At 46.5% G+C, this 20,451-nt stretch overlaps 1 protein-coding gene across 1 annotated transcript in view; it reads left to right on the top strand.

Annotated features, from left to right (window-relative positions):
- The first annotated feature begins 6,974 nt into the window (after positions 1-6,974).
- Positions 6,975-20,451, top strand: part of EIF4E3 (eukaryotic translation initiation factor 4E family member 3) — a 38,370-nt gene continuing 24,893 nt past the window's right edge. The window contains 1 exon segment of the mRNA XM_027584540.2: positions 6,975-7,153. Coding sequence (XP_027440341.2) covers positions 6,975-7,153 — 179 coding nt within the window.

The following is a 20,451-nucleotide window of genomic DNA, read 5'->3' as shown; positions in this document are numbered from 1 at the left end:
TCACCTCCAGGCAGCACTGCGAACCCAGTATTAATAGTACACTCATTTTTCAGTTGAGGAAAAAGAGAGGTTGATTGGTTTGTCTCAGATCACACAGCTGTTAAGTGTGGGCTCAAACACACATTCGGGGGTTTTCCCCTGATCACATTGCCCTTCTACTGACCATCTCTTCCTCCCTTTAAAAAATTTCCAAAGACCAAGTTGAAGCCTGCTGGCCTTCCTTTTCAGGTCCATTCTCTGACCTGAGCATCCTCACATCTTTGGTTGATTGATAGGCCAGGGGAGCATTAATAACTAGTCTATGATAGGGAGCCAGTGATTTGCAGAGTATATTGATTGCAGGGTTGCACGTAATGGGGACAAACCTTGGTAACAATCTGAATGCCAGCAGTAGGAGTGGGTTATGTTAACCTTAGAAATAAAACCTCCAGTTATTTATTCAGAAATAGCAGAGAATTGGAACCCAGGACAAGCAAGCTATGGCCAAACCATTGGCAAGTCCAGAGAACAAAGGAGAGGAATGCTCTCTTATAGAGGAAAGGGGGAAGTTGGAAGGCTGTTACAAAAAATCCACTGGAGTAAACTGGGAGTTGAGAGTACAGAGACTTTCCTTTGGCTGATAGGGTGTGGGCTGTTGCTGGAGGAGGAGGAAAGCCTTCCCCAGATGTATTTGGAAGGGTGGGTTGAGTGGGAAGATTGCAAATGCTAGACTGGAGATTTCAGACTTCAGCCTCTGGGAGAGAAGCAGCCATATAAGTTGAGCAAAGTAGCAGGGAAAAGGTGCTTTTTAGGAAGAGTAATATACCATCCTCCGAAAGGATAAACTGGCAGAGGAGAAAGACTAGAAATTGGGAAACAAATTCACTGACTGTTCCTTTCAATCAACAGCTGTTATATACCCAGTTCTTTTCCTTCACAAATCTTGGGGGCATGCCATCCATGTGGCCAGACCTAGGCTGGGTACCAGGGGCACTGAGGGTCCTGGTCCTCTTGGACTGGCTGTTCTAGAGTGGGAGATGGACAGTAGATCCGTGCAGCTATGATGCATGTTAGGGAAATCATCAGTGGGGATGAGGACCTGCTCTGGAGCCGGATGGTTGGGAAGCTCTTGCCCAGGAGGCCTGAGTGGGAGAAGAAGCTAGTCATGCAGAGCAGAGATGGGCGGTTCAGCAGAGGAAACAGCTTGTGTAGATGCCTCAAGGCTGCAGAGATGCTGTAAGGAACCAGGGAGAGTGCAGCCATGTGGTTGGAAAGGCAGGAAGCATGCAGAAGATACTGAGCCCTGTTTGCAACCAAAAAGAGATGGTGAGAGCAATAGGAAGCGGGCAAAGCACGTTAGGCATGATTGAATTGGTGCTGGGAGACAACTGCTGAGACTACTGTCTGGCACCGGGTTGGAGGGGCAAGGGCTGGGAGCAAGGAGCCTGGTCAGAAGCATGTTGTGATTGGCCAGAACTCAGGAGGTGAGGACTGGGAGTGGGTGTTATTGGTGGGAATAAAGGAGGAAGACCAATGCAGGGGCTGCAGGAGGAGCAAAACCAGGACTAGGTGGCTGATAGGTGGATATAGATGTGCAGGGTGGGTCCACTGAACCTGGATGTCACATTTTCCAGGCTCAGCGGTTGGGAGGACTTCAGTCTCTTCATTGCAAATACTCAACAAATGCTGTTTTGCTTACCCCTTTCCCTTGCACTTGCAGCTCTGAACTGGACCCTCAGGGGTCTTTTAGATTCTAGACAAATAACATGAGTCGAGCTTTTCCTGTGTGTGGCTTGCAAGGTGCATAAACATGTTTTTTCATACATCCCTCAAAGCAGCCTATCGAGGGAGCTCTTGTTATCTCCATGTTCCGAGTGAGGAATCTGGCATTCAGCAAGGTTAATAACTTACCAAGGTCACACAGCTTACTCCTGGCAGAATCTTGGTTAAAGCAGGGTTCGGTCTCACTAAAGCAATAACTCTTATAGCCTCCCCCGACACCCTCAGTGCCCCAGAGGAGTTTCAAGCCTCCCCCTTTCCTCCAGGCCCCTCCTGGGACTGACCACTGCCACACCTGCCTTTGCTGGAAGCTTCTGCAGGGCCTGGGCCTCACTGTCCCCTGAATCTAGAGAGACTGAGGTCTGCCATCTAGCGGCCACTGCTTTCCTTTTTATTCTGAGCTTTTAAAAGAAAGGAAACCGGGAGTTCCCACATACAAGACAGGCCTGCATATTTATAGCATCACACCCTGTAAACAGGAAACTTCTCAGTCTTAGAGAAGGAGCCTGGTAACATAAACATAGCATATTGGCAATGAGTTCCTCCGCCCGTTCAACAAACATTTAAATATATATGTAATGCATATATATGTATATACATATATATTTAAGTGTTTGTGTTTATATATATATTCATTCATATATATACACACACACACACACACACACACACACACATATATATTCGTCCCACTGGAAAATAAGCTCACTGAGACAGGGATTTCTTTTGTCTGTATTGCTCACTAATGAATTTCAAGAGCCTAGAACAGTGGCACTTGTATAGCAGATACGCAGTAAATATTTATTGAATGTAGAATAAATGAGGACCTAACATTTAGTGCACCTTTACTATACACCAGGCACTTGACATGCATGTTTTCTCATTTACTCCTAATGATGACTTAAGAGACAGGGAATGTCAAGATGCCCATTTCTCAGATGTAAAGACTGAGCCATAGAGGGACAAGAAGCTTGCCGAGTCTGGGGAGAACTGCCGGGTTTTGACTCAGGTTTGCTGACTTGAGAGCCACGGCATTTAGCTACCATGCATGGTCCCTCTCGTCTGCTCTGTGTGCGGGCCTCGTGTGCAGGACTGCCACCATTTAGACAGGTGGCAGAAGTGCCGCCAGGGGACCACCAGCCATTCACCTCCTGTGCTTTGACTTTACCGAGTGAAGTTTTCCATCCCACAGTGCTATGACAGAGGCCGCAAATGGAGGCAATTCAAGAAAGGCTGGCCAGCTAACAATGAGTCCCCGTCACTAACTAGCCATGTGGCTGTGTGACCTCGCACAGTGCCCCCACACCTCAGCTTCCTCATTAGTCAAAGGAGGAGACAGAGTTAGGATCCCCGCCTTCCCTTCCGGCGCCAATACCCTATTCCTGTGACTCCCAGGGAGCTGGATGAGAGTGAAGAGAGAGGACCACTCGTTCCTAGGCAACCAGTACTCGCCTCACCCATGTTGCCATGGTGATGATGGAAGTTGGGCTGATGGGATTACCAGCTCCTGCTAATTGCATGTGAGAGCTCAAGGTCTCTGTCTCTTGCTTGCGGGCTGGCTCGCTCTTACTTTCTCATTCTTCTGTGGAAACTGTGGAAAGCTCTCCTCTCCTCCATCTTCAGCGTCCCCAAGGCAGCCCTAGTGCAATGGAAAGCAACTGGAAATGGAGCCTAGCTGTGCCTCTGAGTAGCTGTGTGACCTTGGGCAGGTTACTCGGCTTCTCTGAGCCTCCATTTCCCCAGATGGAAAATGAAGGTGTTGGAATAGGGACCCCCGTCTAAGGCTCTTCCCAGCTCTCAAATCCTTTGATGCCTAGGGAGCATGTCAAGGGAGCAGACCACATTGTTACTAGGCAACCAGCAGGCACCCTGCCCAAGTTGCCTTGGTGACTGGATACTAGAGGGGAGGGGAGTAGCTGCTGCAGCTAATTGCTTAATTATTTATGAGTGCCTCAAGTCCTTTTTGTTGTTTTCGTTGCTAGGGGCTGTGGGGTCACCTTCTCTTCCTCCCTCCTGCTACCCCAAGTCGTCTGAGGTGCTCGTTACACAGTGGGAGAGCACGTTGGCCTGGATCTCAAGCTACTCACGTTCTAGTCCTGCCTCTGTCATTTCCCAGAGCTGTGGCCTCAGGTAAGTCACCTCACCTGTCTGGGCCTCAGTTTCCTCATTGGTAAAATGGGGGGTTTGCTTAGATAATCTCCACATTTCCTTTTTATCCTGTATTTCTAATTCCTGCTGTCCAGTTGCAAAGTGGTGAAGAGGAGGAGAATTTTCCCAATTTTTTTTTTTTTAATCTTCTAAGGATGAGTCTGAAGAGCTGTAGTAACAATAGTTAAGTCTCTTACACATTTCAAACAGGAAGGGGATGAAAATCAGGCCCATTGTTCTCTGCTTGCCTCTCATCCTAGCCACGTTGCCTGGGCCATTTTATTAATCTTAAGCTCATTTAACTTTTATCCTTTTGTACATCATCTCCTTCCAAAATAGATCTGAGGGGTTCACAGTATAAGATGCCTATGTGCAATTAGGTCATTAAAATAAAAATAGGAGTAAGTTAATATAAAAATAGTGATGCTGCTTCATTGGTTATCATCAGTGTTCTGATTAAGCATTAGATGTAATTCTGAGCATCCTGGAAGCCCAAGCAAAAAGAGAGGGAGGTACATAATTTTATTCAATAAAGAAAAATTGCCAAACTGTTCCTTGTTCTAAATTCTGAAAGTAAATTATCATGTGGTGCTGACTCTCTTTCAGAAACTGCAGATAAAACTTTTTAAAATAACCCTTTGTTGACAGTATTGTTGAAGGACAGAGGAAGAAGCTAGACTAGACAGTTTGACAAGTTCTAATCTAATTAGAAAGCAAAAAGTCCCTTCCTATCTTAGAATTTTATGAAGATAAATATCGCTTAATAAACATAACTTCAGAATCAACCCTTATTTCTAAATCAGTTATATATAAATTCATTTAACCACTTTGCACAGTAATTTAGCAATATGTGTCAAATTTTTTAATGCAGACCAAAATTCTACTTCTCCAAACTTATTCTGAAGTAAACTTGTGCAGCTGAAGAAAGACACTGAATATAAAAATGCTTATGGTAGCATTATTTATAAAAGAGAATGACTAAACCACGTAATTCTTGAGGGCTAGTGAATTAAATTATATTATTTCTTTACAATGGATTATTTTGCGGCTCTTGAAGTAGAGGTATATATTTTGATATGGAAAAAATCCTCAAATATATAATGTTAAATAGATAAGGAAGTGCAGCAATGGTATAAAATGCTTCTATTTCTCTTATAAAAGATATAGATAGGTATACAATTTCTGTATCTAGATATATGCTTTTATGTGCCTACTTGCATTTTTCCGGAAGGAAACTGTTAACAGTCATTTCCTCTGGGCAGGAAGATTGATAGCCTTGGGAGGGAGGGAGACTTACTATTCACTGCCTTCTTTTTACTATGTAGACCTGTTCATTCTCCAGGTAGAGAAGCAGTAGAGCCTGGCAGTTAAAAACCTAGACTCTGGAGTCTGAATCCCTGTGCTCAAATCCTGGTTCTATTGCTTATTAGCTGTGTGACCTTGGGATTAATTTAACTTCTGCATTCCTCATCCATAAAATAGTACCTTCCTCATTGGATTATTGTGAGGATTAAATGAATTAATACACTCAGAAGAGCCTAAACAATACCATATATGCCTTTTCTTGAAAAAATAAAAGGAAAAATTAAACAAAAAACCCTGCATCTAACCAAAAGGAGCCCCAGGATCTCAGAACCAGAAAGATTTTATAAATATGTCACTGCTTTCAGCCTCATATGTTGTATACAGATTATGTTTGAAGCAGGCATCACAAAGCATTGGTCTCATTTAGCTTGTCATCTTATCTGAACTTGAATACCTTTTAGGGAAGGCACCTATCCTGGGATTGACAATAGGCATTTACAATCCCTGAACCTATCTGGTCTTACAGCTCCTGTTCTAGTCCATCCCAGTGAATGCTCAAGCTAAGAGCAGAACATATACTAGGCCAGGTAGAAAATCCATGAGAAGATGGAACTCTACATCCACAACTGTTAAAGGCCAGGGAGGGACTAACCAAAATTGGAGCTTCGAGGGGGCATCCATGCCCATGCCACTTACGACATGCATTCATAGCCCCCAAGGAGCTGTGCCAGGAGGGTTCCTCTTACTTTGGACCCGGGAATCTTATGGCCACAGGGGATTCCTGTGCCTTCAGAAGTTCAGAAAGCAGAGGGTTCTGTGTTCAAGAGTGCCTGGTTTCCTTCTTCTTTGCAGGTGTTTTGGGGCAGGTCTGGGGACTTCGGCTGACTTCAGGAACCTTCCTCTGAACTTGGCCATACTTTGGGCCAGACTTGGTCCCTTACTATAGACATATGGTGGCTCTGGAAAGGGTGGGATGGGAGCTGTGTTCCCTTAAAATTAGCTGAGTTAGGAAAAGTGCTCACCGTGAGGAATGCAAAACTGACCTATCACAACCTCATGCCCAAGCCAGTGGTTCCTGGCTTGGGTCTGGCTGGCCCTCCCTTCAGGCACTCTTGGACATTCCAGTCTCTTCATCCATTTGGCCAGCGGTCCCCCTTGCCATCTCTCTGTCACATCCAACTGCGCTTCCATCTGCCCTTCCGTCCCTCAATCCTCCTCCAGCCATCTGCCAGTTTTCCCACCCATCCTTCAGACTGCTGGTATTTCCATGCACCCGTCCTCCGCTCCCACCATGTGCGTCTGAAACTCCATCCACTGGTCCGTCCGTCCATCCCTCCATCTTTCCGGAACACGCCCGTCCATCTCACCGGCCTCCGTCCGGTCTGGCTGCAGAACCAGCCCTCTCTCTGACCGGTCCTCTGTTCCCCGACCCCCAGAGCCTGCTAATCTGTGCCCGGCTGCAGCTCGACCCTCCCCCCGGCCGGCCAGCCGTCGGCCCCCCGCCCGCCGGGTCCGTGCCCCGTGCCAAATGGGCCCCGCCGCCCGCAGCGGGTCGGCCGGCTTCGGTCTGGAGGCCCGGCCGGACCGTGCCCCCGGCGGCCCGCGGCGCGGCTCCCAGGCCGGGCGGGCGGCGGGCCCGGGGCGGGGCGGGGCGCGGGGCGGGGCGGGGCGGCCGCGGCGGGGCGGGCGGGGGCCGGGGTGACTCAGCCAACGCTCGCCCCGCGGTCCGCGCGTCCGCCGGCCTCGCAGGCGGGGCGGAGAAAATGGCGATGCCCCCGGCCGCCGTGCCCCCCGCCCGGGCCCGGGAGCCGCCGGGGCCCCGCGCCGCCGCCGCCGCCGCCGCCGCCGCCGCGCCGCCGCTCGGCCTGCAGCAGCTGTCGGCGCTGCGGCCCGAGCCGGGAGAGGTCCCGCTGCACTCGCCCTGGACCTTCTGGCTCGACAGGTGAGGGGGCGCGGGCCCCGCCGCGTCCGGCCCCGGCCCCGCCGCCGCCGCCGTGCGCCCGCCGGGCCCGCGCCGCCGCTTTGTCTCGGCGCCGCCCGGGGCCGGGCTCCGGCCCCGCTCCGCGGCCGCCCGCGCGCCCGGGACTCGCGCAGAGCCGGGTCGGGAGCCCGGGGCCGGGCGGGGGCGAGCGAGTGTTTGGCGGCCTCGCCTCCGGCGGGGAGGACACCGGCGCAGCCCCAAAAGTTTCCGCAGCACTTTCTCCCTTTATTTCCCTCAAAGGAAGCGTGCCCGCGAGCGGCCGTCCTGGCCGGGCGCTGGGAGATGGGCCAGCCGGGGGTCGTCGGGTCCTCGCTGTGAAGTGGGGAGAGCGGTGCTGTCCTGGTGGCCTCACGGGGCTCCTGGGGCGCTCAGGACCCGACCTCTGCTGTCTCAGCGCTTGGGAAAGTGGGCCGGCCCCCTGGGAACTGCGCAGGGGTGGCTGGATCACGGACCAGCGGGGGCCTCCACTCCGTGCCCCACCGAAACTGCCACGGACACCTCTTGGCATTCTGCCTCAAACCCTGGGCAGGTATTTTCTTGACCATTCACTGTGCAGCCACATGCCTTCTAGGCGCTGGGAATTCAACAGTGAGCCATACCTCACTTTGTCAATAAAGTGGGGACAATTATAGCGTTCTCAGGGGACAGCTCAGGTGCCATCCCCTCAGAAACTCCTCCCTGACTGCCGTACCTAATTAGCACACCCCCATCTTGCAATCATTCTGTATTCCCCTGCTCTGTCTTGTTTTTCTCTGTAATGCTTAATGCTGCCACATAGTAAGTATTATGTCCGAATCTCTTTATTTTCAGTCTGTCTCAGTCCCTCAATACTTTCCCCTCTGTTGAAAGCCGTTGAGCAAGGACTTAGTTTTTGACACTTGCTATATCCCAGCACCTAGAACTGTACCTGGCACGTAGTAGGAGCACAAGAAAATTTTGACACATGAATAAATGCATGAATGCAAAGCCCTTCTTAGTATCCGTTACCCTGTGGGTGCCCAAAGATGACACCTCAAGTTTGTCCCAAAAGCTTATGGAAACTTTGATGACACTGTAGCTGTGGTTAAATATTTGGAAGAAAGGTATATGACTGCTTTCTATGAAATTTACTTAATAGACCCAAATCTGGTCTTTAAAAGCCTTGCATAAAATTCCTGCAAGATTTTTAAAAAATGATAATCATCCTTTTAGGGAAGATAATTTCATTCCTTTCTTCTTGTTGGAATTAGCACCCTTTGTAAGAATCTATAAGAACTGACACTTGGAGCCACTGTCTTTTCCGGGGACACAAAGAAGTTGGGGGTGGGGTAGATACAATGAGTCTCATTTTCTAAAACATTTTCACTTTCATTATGGGATGCGAAGAAAGCATTTCACTGTCATAATAGGAGTGGGTTTGGCTAACATTAGCTGAATGAAATCATGTGTTTTTGTTTCCAAAGGTGTGCTGTAACTATTGTTGCAACCTGGTATCTGTTTTCGAGGTGTTAAAACTTGGATCTCTGGTCTAATGGTCTAACGTGTGGAGATTGTTGCCTGGTGGAAACAGTATCAAGAGAGTTTCTTTTTAAATGGCTCACAAATTAGTCTACTTAAAGGCACATCATTTTAAGAATGGTCCAATATTTTAATACTACATAACAACAAATAACTTTCTAAGAATATCTGGGGTCTTTCAGGATAAGAATACAGTAACTTCAATGAAGACACAAACTCTAGCTTTCCTAGGATGCATTTGGGTGTTTTTGCTCTCTGAAAGCCAGCAATCCAATGAAATGTTATAGCTGCCGTGTCCAAATTTGTAATAGAAATAATTACATTAATCTAGAAATTATAATTACTTCCAGCATTGCTCATTTGAATTCATTTTGCCTGATCAGTTGTCCCATAGCTTTTATCGAACTGTCTCCACTTCTCTGGGAGTCCATTACCTTTACGTTAGCAGACCCCCTTCCCTTCAGGGTTATGAACACATTGTGTTCTAGAAGTTTTGTTTGTCACTTTTTCCCCCTAAGGAAACAAGATTCTAGAGACAGTAGTAAGGCTCTCAGGAGAGCCCCCCAAGGCAATCTTCATCCCAGCATAGCTGATGTCTGCCACTGAAGGCAACAGTTTTGAGTTCCACAGCATCCAGAGGCCTTCTGATCCCTAAAACTTTCCTTTGGCACCTACCACCTGTCCTGTCTTCCCTTTCAGCCTACTTTGTGACCAGAGACGAGTGATCTAGCCCCACTAAGCCTCAGTTTCATTGTTTGTAAAATGAGGATATTCATAGGCTGTCTCTCATAGGGATTGTTCTGAGGATTAATGGATGAATATAAAACACGAACATGGGTGCCCGGCATAGAATAAGTGCTTAATAAATATTGATAACTAACATTGTTACCTGAAGCTCCCAAATTACCACCCGCCCCCGCCCCCCCCCCCCCCCCCACACACACACCAGCAGTCCCTGGAGCAGCTTGTCTGAACTTAGTGTTAGGAAGCCAGCAACCTGAACTTATTTCCCCCACTGGGTGAAATGGAGAGTCCCTTAAGTAGAGTTATTTGCATTTTCAATAGCAAATTCCAGTAAGTCCTTATTTGTGTGTGTGTGTGTGTGTGCGTGTGTGTGTGTGTGTGTGTGTGCATGCGTGCATGTTTTAATTAGACTGTATGGCTAAGAATGCAAGCATTTGGGGTATGATTTTGATTGGGGATATAGAATTGAGGAGTTTTCCTCCCCTTTTCTGGATATCGAAAACCCAACCCTGTCTTGATCTTGGAGGCTGCTCTTGGTTGCATGTCTCTGAGTGGTGACCCCCTTTCCTCTGAGCTTTATCTACAGCACTCAGTCCTCAGGCCTCTTGCCCCCATCCACACCAGTGATAGCATTCAGTTATACGAGGCATTCAGTGCCCTTGGTATGCTGGTGATTCCCACAGTTTTACACTTGTACATGCAGTTCCTCCTCTCTGTCTCCATATGGATGTCTAATACACATCCAAACTCAACACATGTCAAACCACCTCTTCAGCTTCTCTCCCAAATTTGCCGTCTTCCATCTGTCCCATCTCAGATCAGAGCAGTTCACAGTAACTCCTTCCTTCCGGTTGCTCCGCCCCCGGATCTTGGTGACCTCTGTGACTCTCCTCTTCCTCTCTTTCCCATTCCTTCTCCCTCCCCTGCATCCACTATGCACAGAGGCTATTGATTCTACCATCCAAGTGTATCCAGAATCCAATACATTCTCACCACCTGCATCCTAAACCCTGAGCCACATGGCTTCTCCCACCTGGACCACAGCAGGAGCATGCTAACTGCTCTCCCTGCTTCTACCCTTGCCCCCTATGGTCCCTTCCCATCACAGCAGCTGAAGTAATACCCAAGTTAAGGCCTGTCACTTCTCTGCTCTCCTTTTCACTCAGAGCAGAAGCCAAAGTACTTACAATTGCCCGTGAGACTCTGCAGCATTTCCTGTCCCCGCCCAATATGCCTTTCTCCCCACCCCACCCCCGTCCCCAACACCTGTCTCCCTCTCCCTCTCCCTCTCCTTTCTGCCCTTCTAGCTCTTTCTCGGTCATCCCAAGCATGGGCCTTGGCCACCAACAGTCCCTTCTTCCTGGAATGTTCTTCCCTCAGTCATCTGCTAGGACTGTGCTTTCCTCCCCATCTTGTCTCTGCCCAGATGTCATCTTCTCAGCGAGGCCTTCCCTAACCACTGACACAAAGTGGCACGCACATCCTGACACACACTCCCCATGCCCCTGACCCCGCTTTATTTTCTCCATAGGATTCTGCATTTGTCCATCTTTTCTCACTGGAACATCAGCTTCACAGGGTTCTTTCCACATCGTTCTGCCCTCAGCTCCTGTATCAGCCCCTGGCACAAGTCATCCCACACTGAATAGTTCAGGGTTGTGGAATTCTACGCCTAATGACTCCCCTTTCTCCGGTGATGGTTCATATTACTCTGAGTATCATTTGTAAATCTGCGTCCCGAGCCCTGGACACCCTGTCGACCACGTACTGGCTAGCAATGCCACCATCCGACACATCTTTCGGAGTTGGAATTTCCTTTGACTGCTCTTCTCTCTCAAGTCCACTACTTCATCTAGTTCCACACTTCAGATGTTTGATCCCCTTTTGGAAAACTTGCTCCAAGCCTAAGCCATCCCCTCCTCTCCCTGTGCCTGCCTCCCTAGGCCCCAGTGCTCTCCAGCCTCCGGTACATGCTGGCCCTTCCTGTTCCCAAGCTCTGCCCTCCTCCCGGCATCCCCCACTTGGGCTACCAGGCTTAGCCTTCTAACCTTCTCCTGGTCTTGTCATTCCAAAACTCCCGTCCTTTCTCCTCTGCCACAGCAGTGGGTGATGACTCCATCTCTCACCACCTAAGTGTGCTTCTCTTGTGGTTTTGTGTGCTCCTAGCAGGTGGGATTCTGGATCTTCACCCCTTCTTTTACCAGAGCGGCTCCGATTGGTTTTCTTGTGGTGGTTTGTTTGAGAAATGGGCCACTCTAATTTGAAAAGAGCATTCCCCAGTTTAGAAACAAAAACAAAACCTAAAACCCCAGCCTTCAGATTATGTTATAAACTTCTATATTGCTGTTTTGAACATGAAATGCACCTTTTTTTTTTTAAGTCTTATCCCCTATATCTCCCCAACTCCAAAATACCACTCAGTGTGTCCAGTCTCTCTGGTAACAGGGGACTTGTGGCCCTTTTCCTGCATAAGCCATGGACTTGCCAGCCTCTGAGATTTGTCTCCTGATGTCCCTTCTGCTTGGGATGCCCTTCTCCTCTGTCTACCTGAAAAGCTGCCGTGCATCCTTCAAGGCCTTGCAAAGATGCTAACTCTGTAATTGTCCTTAAATAGCCCTTGGCCCAGGCAAGATTGAGCCCACCTCCTTTGCACTCCTGCAGCATTTTTTTTATAGGCCGGTATTTGTAGAACGGATTATTGATTGCTCCTCTTTCCCTCCCTCGTGACCGTGAGACTCGAGACTGCCTCATGCCTGACTCCCTGGAGAGGACATTACAGTGCACATAGTAGGTGCTTAGAGAGTATTTGTGTCCTTGTGTCTTTAGTCACAGAGTTAGCCCAGTCACATATGTCTCCCACCAACCCCCTCCCGCCGCCGCTTCGGGGTTTACCTCTACCCAATCAGTGTTTCTCAAAATGTCATCCCTCGCCACTTACATCTGAATCACCTGGCTGTGCCTCTTCAAATACAAGCTCCCAACCCTGCCCAGGACCTGCTCTCTCAGACCTTTGGGGTGGAATGCACATTTGTAACAAACGTCTTATGCATCACAACTGGAGAATTACTGCTCTGTTTATTGATCAGGTCAATGGAGCATAGTACTTGTCCATCATTGTTCTCAGTGCTAAGAATGCAAGCACAATGACAACATGATCCCGGACCTCCCAGGAGGGATGTCTCTTGTACCACAGCTTCCATAGCATTGGTGGAGTGTTCTGGAAGGTACCAAGTTCCAGAGGGATTCCCCCTTTCACAGTGTGATGCTTTCGCATGCATTGCGATGGTGTGGTCCATAATAACAAATCTGATATGGGCCGGTGGGCCAGGCTTGATAGAGAGGATCCCAAAACCATTCTTGTTCATAGAGTGGCCTGTGGGACCAGGCGAGGGTAAAAGGCAGCGTGGAAGGATGTAGTTGAGAGGGAGACGGGCTGGCATCTGCATCTGTTCCCCTCATTTTTGCCTTTGTGAACCCACAGGCTCTCTTAATGGCCCAGGATTTTACTTTCTGGAAGGGGGAAATGGTCTCCAGGTAGCTGAGGCAGGGAAAGGCTCTGACCCAGGGGCTCACAGCCTCTCTACCTGTGCGTCAGGGGTTGCTTCCTGCAGTTGGACCTGGAGGCCTTAAACATCCTCACTCAAAAGTTACCAGTCCTTTCTTGGTACTAGCTGCTCAAAAAATCGATTTTCCTTCTTTTAATATTACAGATGCCATTTCCTTATTTCCAAACCTAAGACAGCTAGCCAGTCTTTAGTGGTCTGGCATGGTGACAGTCCAAAACCTGGCCTCAGTTGGCTGTCACCTCTCATACTATTATAGTTCTCTTCCACCCAACCCCTGTGTACCGAGGAATTAATTATATGGCAAGAGGAAGAGTCTCGGTTGCTCATGTCAAGGAGCTTAGAGGCTAGGAATGAAAATAGAAGGAAGCCTGGAAAAAATAAGAATAAGCTAAACATGCAAAAATAAAGCATTTAGATTATGAAGCATGTTTCAATAGGTGCATTATTAAATGTTAATGAGAGGCCCTGGACCATTTTTTGTATGTGACTGTCAAACAGGAAGCTGGTATAGCCACAAGCCACAGATCTATCTAAAAGTGATTAAAGTGAAATCACCTTTAATGGAGTGAATGATATATGAGGGATGCTCTTCATCATAGAACTGAGCCTGTGCAGATTTTCCCTCTGACAGCTGAGCCCGATGTGAACAAATTCACCAAGACTGGCTTTTAGGAGACATATCCCTGGCTTTGAAGTTTCCCTCTCTAAGGCTATTCTCTTGGCTCAAATGAAGTGGTCACTCATATGAGTTGGAATATTGTCAGTATTCATTTCTTCCACTAACATCTAGTTTGTGTGTGTGTGCGCACTGGGCATGTGTATACTTGGATATATTGTCCCATACATAAAATTTCACATCTTTTTCCATGGTAGCCTTTAGTATTAACTACTATTTACTTCAGTGTGCTAGGTATTACAGTGGGTGCTTTACATAATTACCGACCAGGTCCTCACAGTATTGAAGTAGGACATATCAGCAACATTTTACAGATGAGAAAATTGAGGCCCAGAGAAGCCATTGTCCAAGGTCACACAGCTAATACAGAATAGAAACAGTATTTGAGCTAAGGACTGTGTGACCCCAAGCACTGGTGTCCCTAACCCTGCCGAACACCACTTCCCTGTGAATGTGAACAGTGAATGAGATACGGTTCTCCCATATTTCATATTCTGAAATAAGGAAGCTAGATGGGACTTCATTGGTTATCTGGGCCTACCACTGAATTTCACAAATGAGGAAACCAAGCTCCTGTTCCATGGGAAAAAATTAAGCCAAGGACTCCCTGCTTCACTATTTGCAAAGAAGAGACCCTTGCCTAATACCCATATTTAAGAGCCTGTGTAGGATTGTTCTTCACATTTAATGATAACCTCATCTTGATAATCTCTCTGGTGATGACAAAAAAATGTATATCTGTGAGAAAAGTGATTTTTATGTGTTTTTGATGATGCTGTCTATAGTTCATTAGCTTTTACTTGCCCAGTTGTTAGCATTTCTTACAGTGACTTGATTTAGATGACACAGGCCAGCACATCTCAAACTTCAGTATATATAAAAATCACATAGGATTCAGCAGGTGTCTAATGGGCCTGGAGATGCTATAGCCCTCACACCAGGTGATGCTACCAGTTGACTGACCGCACTTGGGCAAGGATGCAGGCAGGATTTGGGGAAAACCGTTCCAGCTTCTTCTCTTTGTGAGAAGCATTTCCAGGTATCCAGGTCACTGGTTAAGTGGTGCTATGGCCTGCTAAGAGCTAGCTAGGTAACAGTGAAGATAATTTCCTTGGGTATTTACCAGGGCTTCTGTCTCCATGAATTATTCATGAGCCTCCCTCACCTATAGCAAACATATCTTTAAGGGTGGGGTTCAGTGGAGAAGGCATATTTGTATTGCAGGGAAATACACTGAGGTTGCAAGCTGCAGGAAAGTTGAGACTGCTTGGTGCAGAGTTGTATGCATGGCACCAAGCAGAGGATGGGTCATGGAATAAGTGATCAGTTTAGGCTGGTGACTAAGAGCAAGGCTGCCAGCCACCCATGGTTCAAGTCCCAGGTCTGCCCCTAGCCAACTCTGTGTCTTTGACAGGTTACCACTCTCGGACTTCATTTGCTTATCTGCAGAATGGAAATGCAACCATTATTTACCTCATGATTGAGGAGGAAATGAGATCGTGCATGCATGTAACACATGATACATAGTTTGTTTTTGGTTTTTTTTTCAGTTATCGGGGGCTCAGTAAGTATTTCTGGAATAAGAGAGAGGATAAAATGCTTTGAAGCATTGCAGACTTAAACTGAGCTAAAAGAGTTCTGTCTTGTGAAATTCTTAGGAACCTGCTTTAATGAATAGATAAAGATGATTTGTAAGTAACTTTTTGCATATAAATGGTGCTTAGGTGCCTAGAAACCATTTAAGCAGAACAGTTGGTCCAAACTTATGGGACTTTCTGCTTTCTCCTAACTCCCCAAATAAAAAGAAATTTTAACCAGTTTTACATAATGGGTCTTAAGATGCATTTCCTGTTATTCTGTTATGCAGTTGAAGATGCGCAGGAGTAATATAAAGCTGGATTGGGGAGTTAGGATCTTAAGTAACATTAAGAGTTCCCCTCTCTTCTTTACACTAATCTACTTGGCAGACCTCGAAGGATCCCATCCCACTTCTGAAGCCTTAACCATTGTAACTTCTGGATTAGCCAAGTCCAAGTGGAAACAGCCCTCAGGGTAGCTTATGGCCTTCAGCACTGAGACACTGGCACCTGCTGGGCTTTCTTTTCTGAGGAGGGAACCTAGGAGTTTCTCAGCTCTGTGTGTAACTCTCACAGATTTCTTGGGATTCTTACTGGCTGCCCCAAGATTAGAAAATGTGCTCAGTGTCTCTTAGTTCTAATTGTGCTCTTATCTGTTCCTGTTTTTTCTGCTTCCAGTGCTGCTGCTGCTGCTGCTGATGATATTAGCAACCATTGCTTATTAGATGCCAGGTATTGGGTAAATGCTGTGTAGAGCATTCACGCATGTCATCTAAGTAGCAAAATAATGGGTGGCATAGAGACCATGTTCTCAGAAAGGGGAAGTGGGGGTCAGGGAAGGTCAGGCTTGCCACACAGCTGGGAGGTGGCAGAGCTGGGACTTGAACTCAAATCCGTTGATTCCAAGGACCATCCTCTTAACCCCTCTGCTTTCCTGCCTTCCTGCTATAGCCCATTTGTGGCTTTTGTTTGGTAAAGTATCTTCTGCCCACGTCTAGCCCCAGAAGGTGATGGTCTGTATGTGTGTTCTTAAGTGAATTGTGTTCCTTGTATAACATTTTGGGATATCGTTATTGCCAGGGAGTCTGGTAGCCTCCAACTCAGCCCTGCATCTCTGTGTCTGCCCGCTTCCAAGAGTGTGGCCAGATGGATGGTGGTGGAATAATGACAGGCCGGAATGGGTCCAAGGAGGGAGTAGATAACCTAAAAAGGGATGAGAAAGGGATTTGCCCTAAGACACCATGTGTGACCCTCCCATGATGACAGTGATTGCTTGGTTTTTACTGGGAGCCATCCTTGTCTAAGAGGAAGATCATGGGCATCAGAGCTTGACCAACCAGGGAAAGAACACAGATTTGCTACTGAAAAAGCCTCCCTGAGCCTCAGTTTCCTAATTAGTAAAGTGAGGATGATGATAGCAACTTGATGGGACTGCTGTAACAGCATAAGCAAAACCCTCAATAAAAGGAGGCCATTATTACATTAATATCATTAAATCAGAGGAAAGACTTCTGGCAAACACTTCAAACTCCTTAACCTGATCCATTCAGGGAGCATTTATTGTCCCACTGACGTGTCCTCAGCTGTAGCTGCATACCGGGAGAAGGCAGCCTAGAATTCAGAGAATGTGCAAACGGGTTCTGATTCCTTGGTTCTGTGATTTCCCACAACTCTGGCTGTGTGTCCTTCTAGGAAGGGTCATCATCGATATGTACACCCCTCCCACTGCTTTCTCCCCCACCTTCTCCCTCCCAGGCAAAGAAGAGAGGATCTGATCAGAGTTGCTTTGTCTTCAGGAGCCTGGGGAATTCAGAAAGCAGGGGTACTAGAACTCCCTGAGGATAAGGACTTAGTCTAGAATGACCCCTGATGTATCCCCATCAGCTAAAAGAGGTGTGCACTGAATCTTTGTTGATTAAATAAATCACAAATCCTCTGAGACTCTTTGTTACGTGTCTGTGTCAGGGTTTCTCGGCATTGACTCCGGTGACATTTTGGACTAGGTAATTCCTTGTGCCCTCTAGGATATCCTGTGCCCTCTTCCTGCTAGGTGCCAGTGGCATCCCCCTCAGGTGTGACAACTGGAAATGTCTCCAGGTATTGCCATATGTCCCCCTGGGGGGCAAGATCACTCACAGATGAGTACCTTTGGTCTGCAGAGTGATCTGGGTTTGGTTGGGGTTCTGTTGGGAGGTTTAGGTTTGTAACATGAACGGAGTAAAAGGACTTTTAAAAGATCAGAGAATATACTATACATGTAAGATGAGTAAAAATGTTTCTTTACTTGAAGTGCATGGCAAACATTTATCTTCCCGTTGGTACAGCTCTGTCTTAGAGTGATAGGGAGGAGGGGGTGTGGGGCGGTTCGCGGGATGCGGGTACTGCACGGTGAGCAGCCCACTTTGCTACATTGCTACTTTAAGAAACAGTAACAGTAGACACTGCAGCTTCTGGTTCAACTTTGAACCAGCAAGTCCAGTACAGACTGACCTGTTTACAAGACAGATGATTTTAAAATCTCAGCCTGTTTACCCTGTTAAAATTGATTCTGTGGCTAAGGCCGGTTTTGCTTGTTAAAGATGTCCCAGGGCAGGCAGGAGGTTTGGGCACAGTGGGATTTTTCAGGGACTGTTGGGATCAGACTTGGCTCGCAGAAGAATGCTCTCCCTTGAGCTGGCCAAGCCAACCACTTAACTGCAATCAGAAGTTCCAGCACCATTGTTGCATTACTTTGAAACCTGGGTATCCATAAAACTGTCCAGCAGCTAGAGGAAACCCTTAAGATCCCAGAATCCAACCTTCCCCATTAAGAACTCAGGAAACCGGAGCCCATAGGAGCTGACATATTTCCTTCAAACGCCCATACATCCGTGTTGTGAAACATTAATCAGAATAGAACTATCATGGAGGGTGATCCTGTTGGTTTTAATGAGAAACGGAAACTAGATTTCTCTTAAAAAAAAAAAAAACTTGAACAATGAAACTGAGGGGCCCTAAATGATTTTGTGTGATTGTCTCCTACAATAGAATAGAAATAAAAGCCTGGAATGTAGAGACAGAGGCATTTAAAAAGAGGCATAGAAAGCAAATGTTCATCAGAAACTTTTTCCAGGTTAAATGGTATTATCCTCGCATTGTATTAAGTTGACATGAATGGCAAACATTCAAATACTCGTTCGACACAGTTACACATTGAAGTGTGACTTTAAGAAATAGTAAAACTTTGAAATACACAGTTTTAAAAATGAAAGAAAGGCAAAGTACATTTCCTTCCTTTGGACCCTAACAAGCCCCCATCCTGTTCATAAAGGAGTTGTGTATATATGCTCTCCTATGTGCTTTGGGTGATCCAGGGATATCTTGTGGGGCATATTTGGTGGAGAGGTTAAGCTAAACTTTTCAAAGGAAAATCAGCAATGGAATATGTGCCAGTAGATTTTCATATAAAAAGCAAAAGATTTTTCGTGTGAAAATCTATCCAGAAAAAAAGTCCAAGGTCTGTTTTAGTGGGTTTTTTTTTTTCAATCTTTTTATAATTGAAGCCAAAAATGGTATAAAAACCTGCATTAAAGAGTAAGTTAATATTTATTCATGTCAAGGCAGTCTCAGTGGACTGATGGATTCACCTGGGGCCCAGGCCCCGTGGTAGCTCGCTGCTGTTCACCATTCTCTTCAACATAGTGACTTTAGGCTTCAGGTCTGGCAAGAAAATGCAATCATGCTGGTTATTGCGGATTGGCTTTTTTTTTTTTTAATGCCCAGCATATTTATAAATAACTAGAAAAGAGTTGTAAGCCCAATGCATTAAGGTAGATTTATTTGTCGGACGTCACCAACTTAACAGTGTCCTTTGTTTGCCCTCAAACTAGTCCATAATTATGCTTCTTTAGTGACCTTCACGCAAGGGAACTGTATTCAGAAGTGCATTTTTCTATTCCAGTTATATACCAGGGAACATTTATTGGTCCATACTTCTAGGAGTTTAGTCTGTAGAGCCCTGTCACTCATGTGTCATGCCCCCCCCACACACACACACCTGGGCATGACCCTTTTCTTTGCTGTCCTCTCTGCCTCTGAACTCTGTGGGTTTTCTGCATATCTCTGGTGTGCAGTGGTTTTATGATTCTCCAGAAAGTGCAATGTCTTGAGGTTCTGTGGGATCTGTGTCTCTGAGGGTCAGTGGCTGCTAGAGATCCTTTTTTTTAATAGATTCCGGATTCTAGTGGGTTGACTGTGAGCCAGCATATTCTCTCAGCAAGCCTCATTTCCCACCTTCACAACCAGACACAGGGCTTTCAGGCATTATTTGAGTGGTGAATTTTCATCTCTGGCCTGACATTCCTGGATCCCGACAGTCTTGAGCAAAAACTTCTAGTTCAGTGTAGGGAAAAGGAAAAAGGTGGCAGGAATTGAGAATCTTTTCTACAGATTGATGAAGCCTTGTCATGTTGCCCCCAATCCCAGGAAATGGTGGGGGGTAAAGCCTGTCCCTCGAGCCCGATGTTTCTGGTGAATAAACCTGTAGTATGTTGCCATCTAGTGGACCGTATGGCAAACTAAAGATTAATGTATTCTGACCGCAGAGCTCCCCAGAACTAATATCAGCCCGAGAAAATAACTGACAGAATTTTTCTAAAAGCACGTGTTGGGGAAATATATGCAAATTTCAGGTGCAACTAAAGTTGACTTTTAGTAATCATGTTTTCTTAAAGTTGGCAAAAGGTTACTCTGTTTCTTAAGAGGTCTTGAATATTTACCATCAGGGAACTAACAAGTTTTTCCAAACATGTCACCGGGCCAGGGCCTGTGATTTCACTGTCACCTGTACTCTGGGCACAGTTTCGTATCCAAAGTCCTAGCAAAAGGCTTTGTTATTGCAAGGTTATTTTAGTATTTTTTAATAAAATGTGATTTTTTTTTAAAGTTTAGTATTTTTTAAAATGTGATTTTTAAAAGTTTCCAGTATCTTTCTTACATACATTTCCTTTTTTTAAATTAAATTTCCACAGAAAAAAATATGCTTGCTTTTAGGAGAAGCAGACACATGACTTCACAGAGTAGGAATTTCACATTTTAAATTCTAAATCACATCCCAGAACTGTCTGCTGCTGTGGTTTCAGACATAATTTGTGTGAAAACCTGTGTACTCATTTCATGAACATTGACGACTTGTTTCACTTGTGTCTTTGCTCTTTTGTT

This window comes from Zalophus californianus, chromosome 1 (genome assembly GCF_009762305.2).
Source record: "Zalophus californianus isolate mZalCal1 chromosome 1, mZalCal1.pri.v2, whole genome shotgun sequence".
Classification (NCBI taxonomy): domain Eukaryota; kingdom Metazoa; phylum Chordata; class Mammalia; order Carnivora; family Otariidae; genus Zalophus; species Zalophus californianus.
This window is presented reverse-complemented; position numbering and strand designations above follow the sequence as displayed.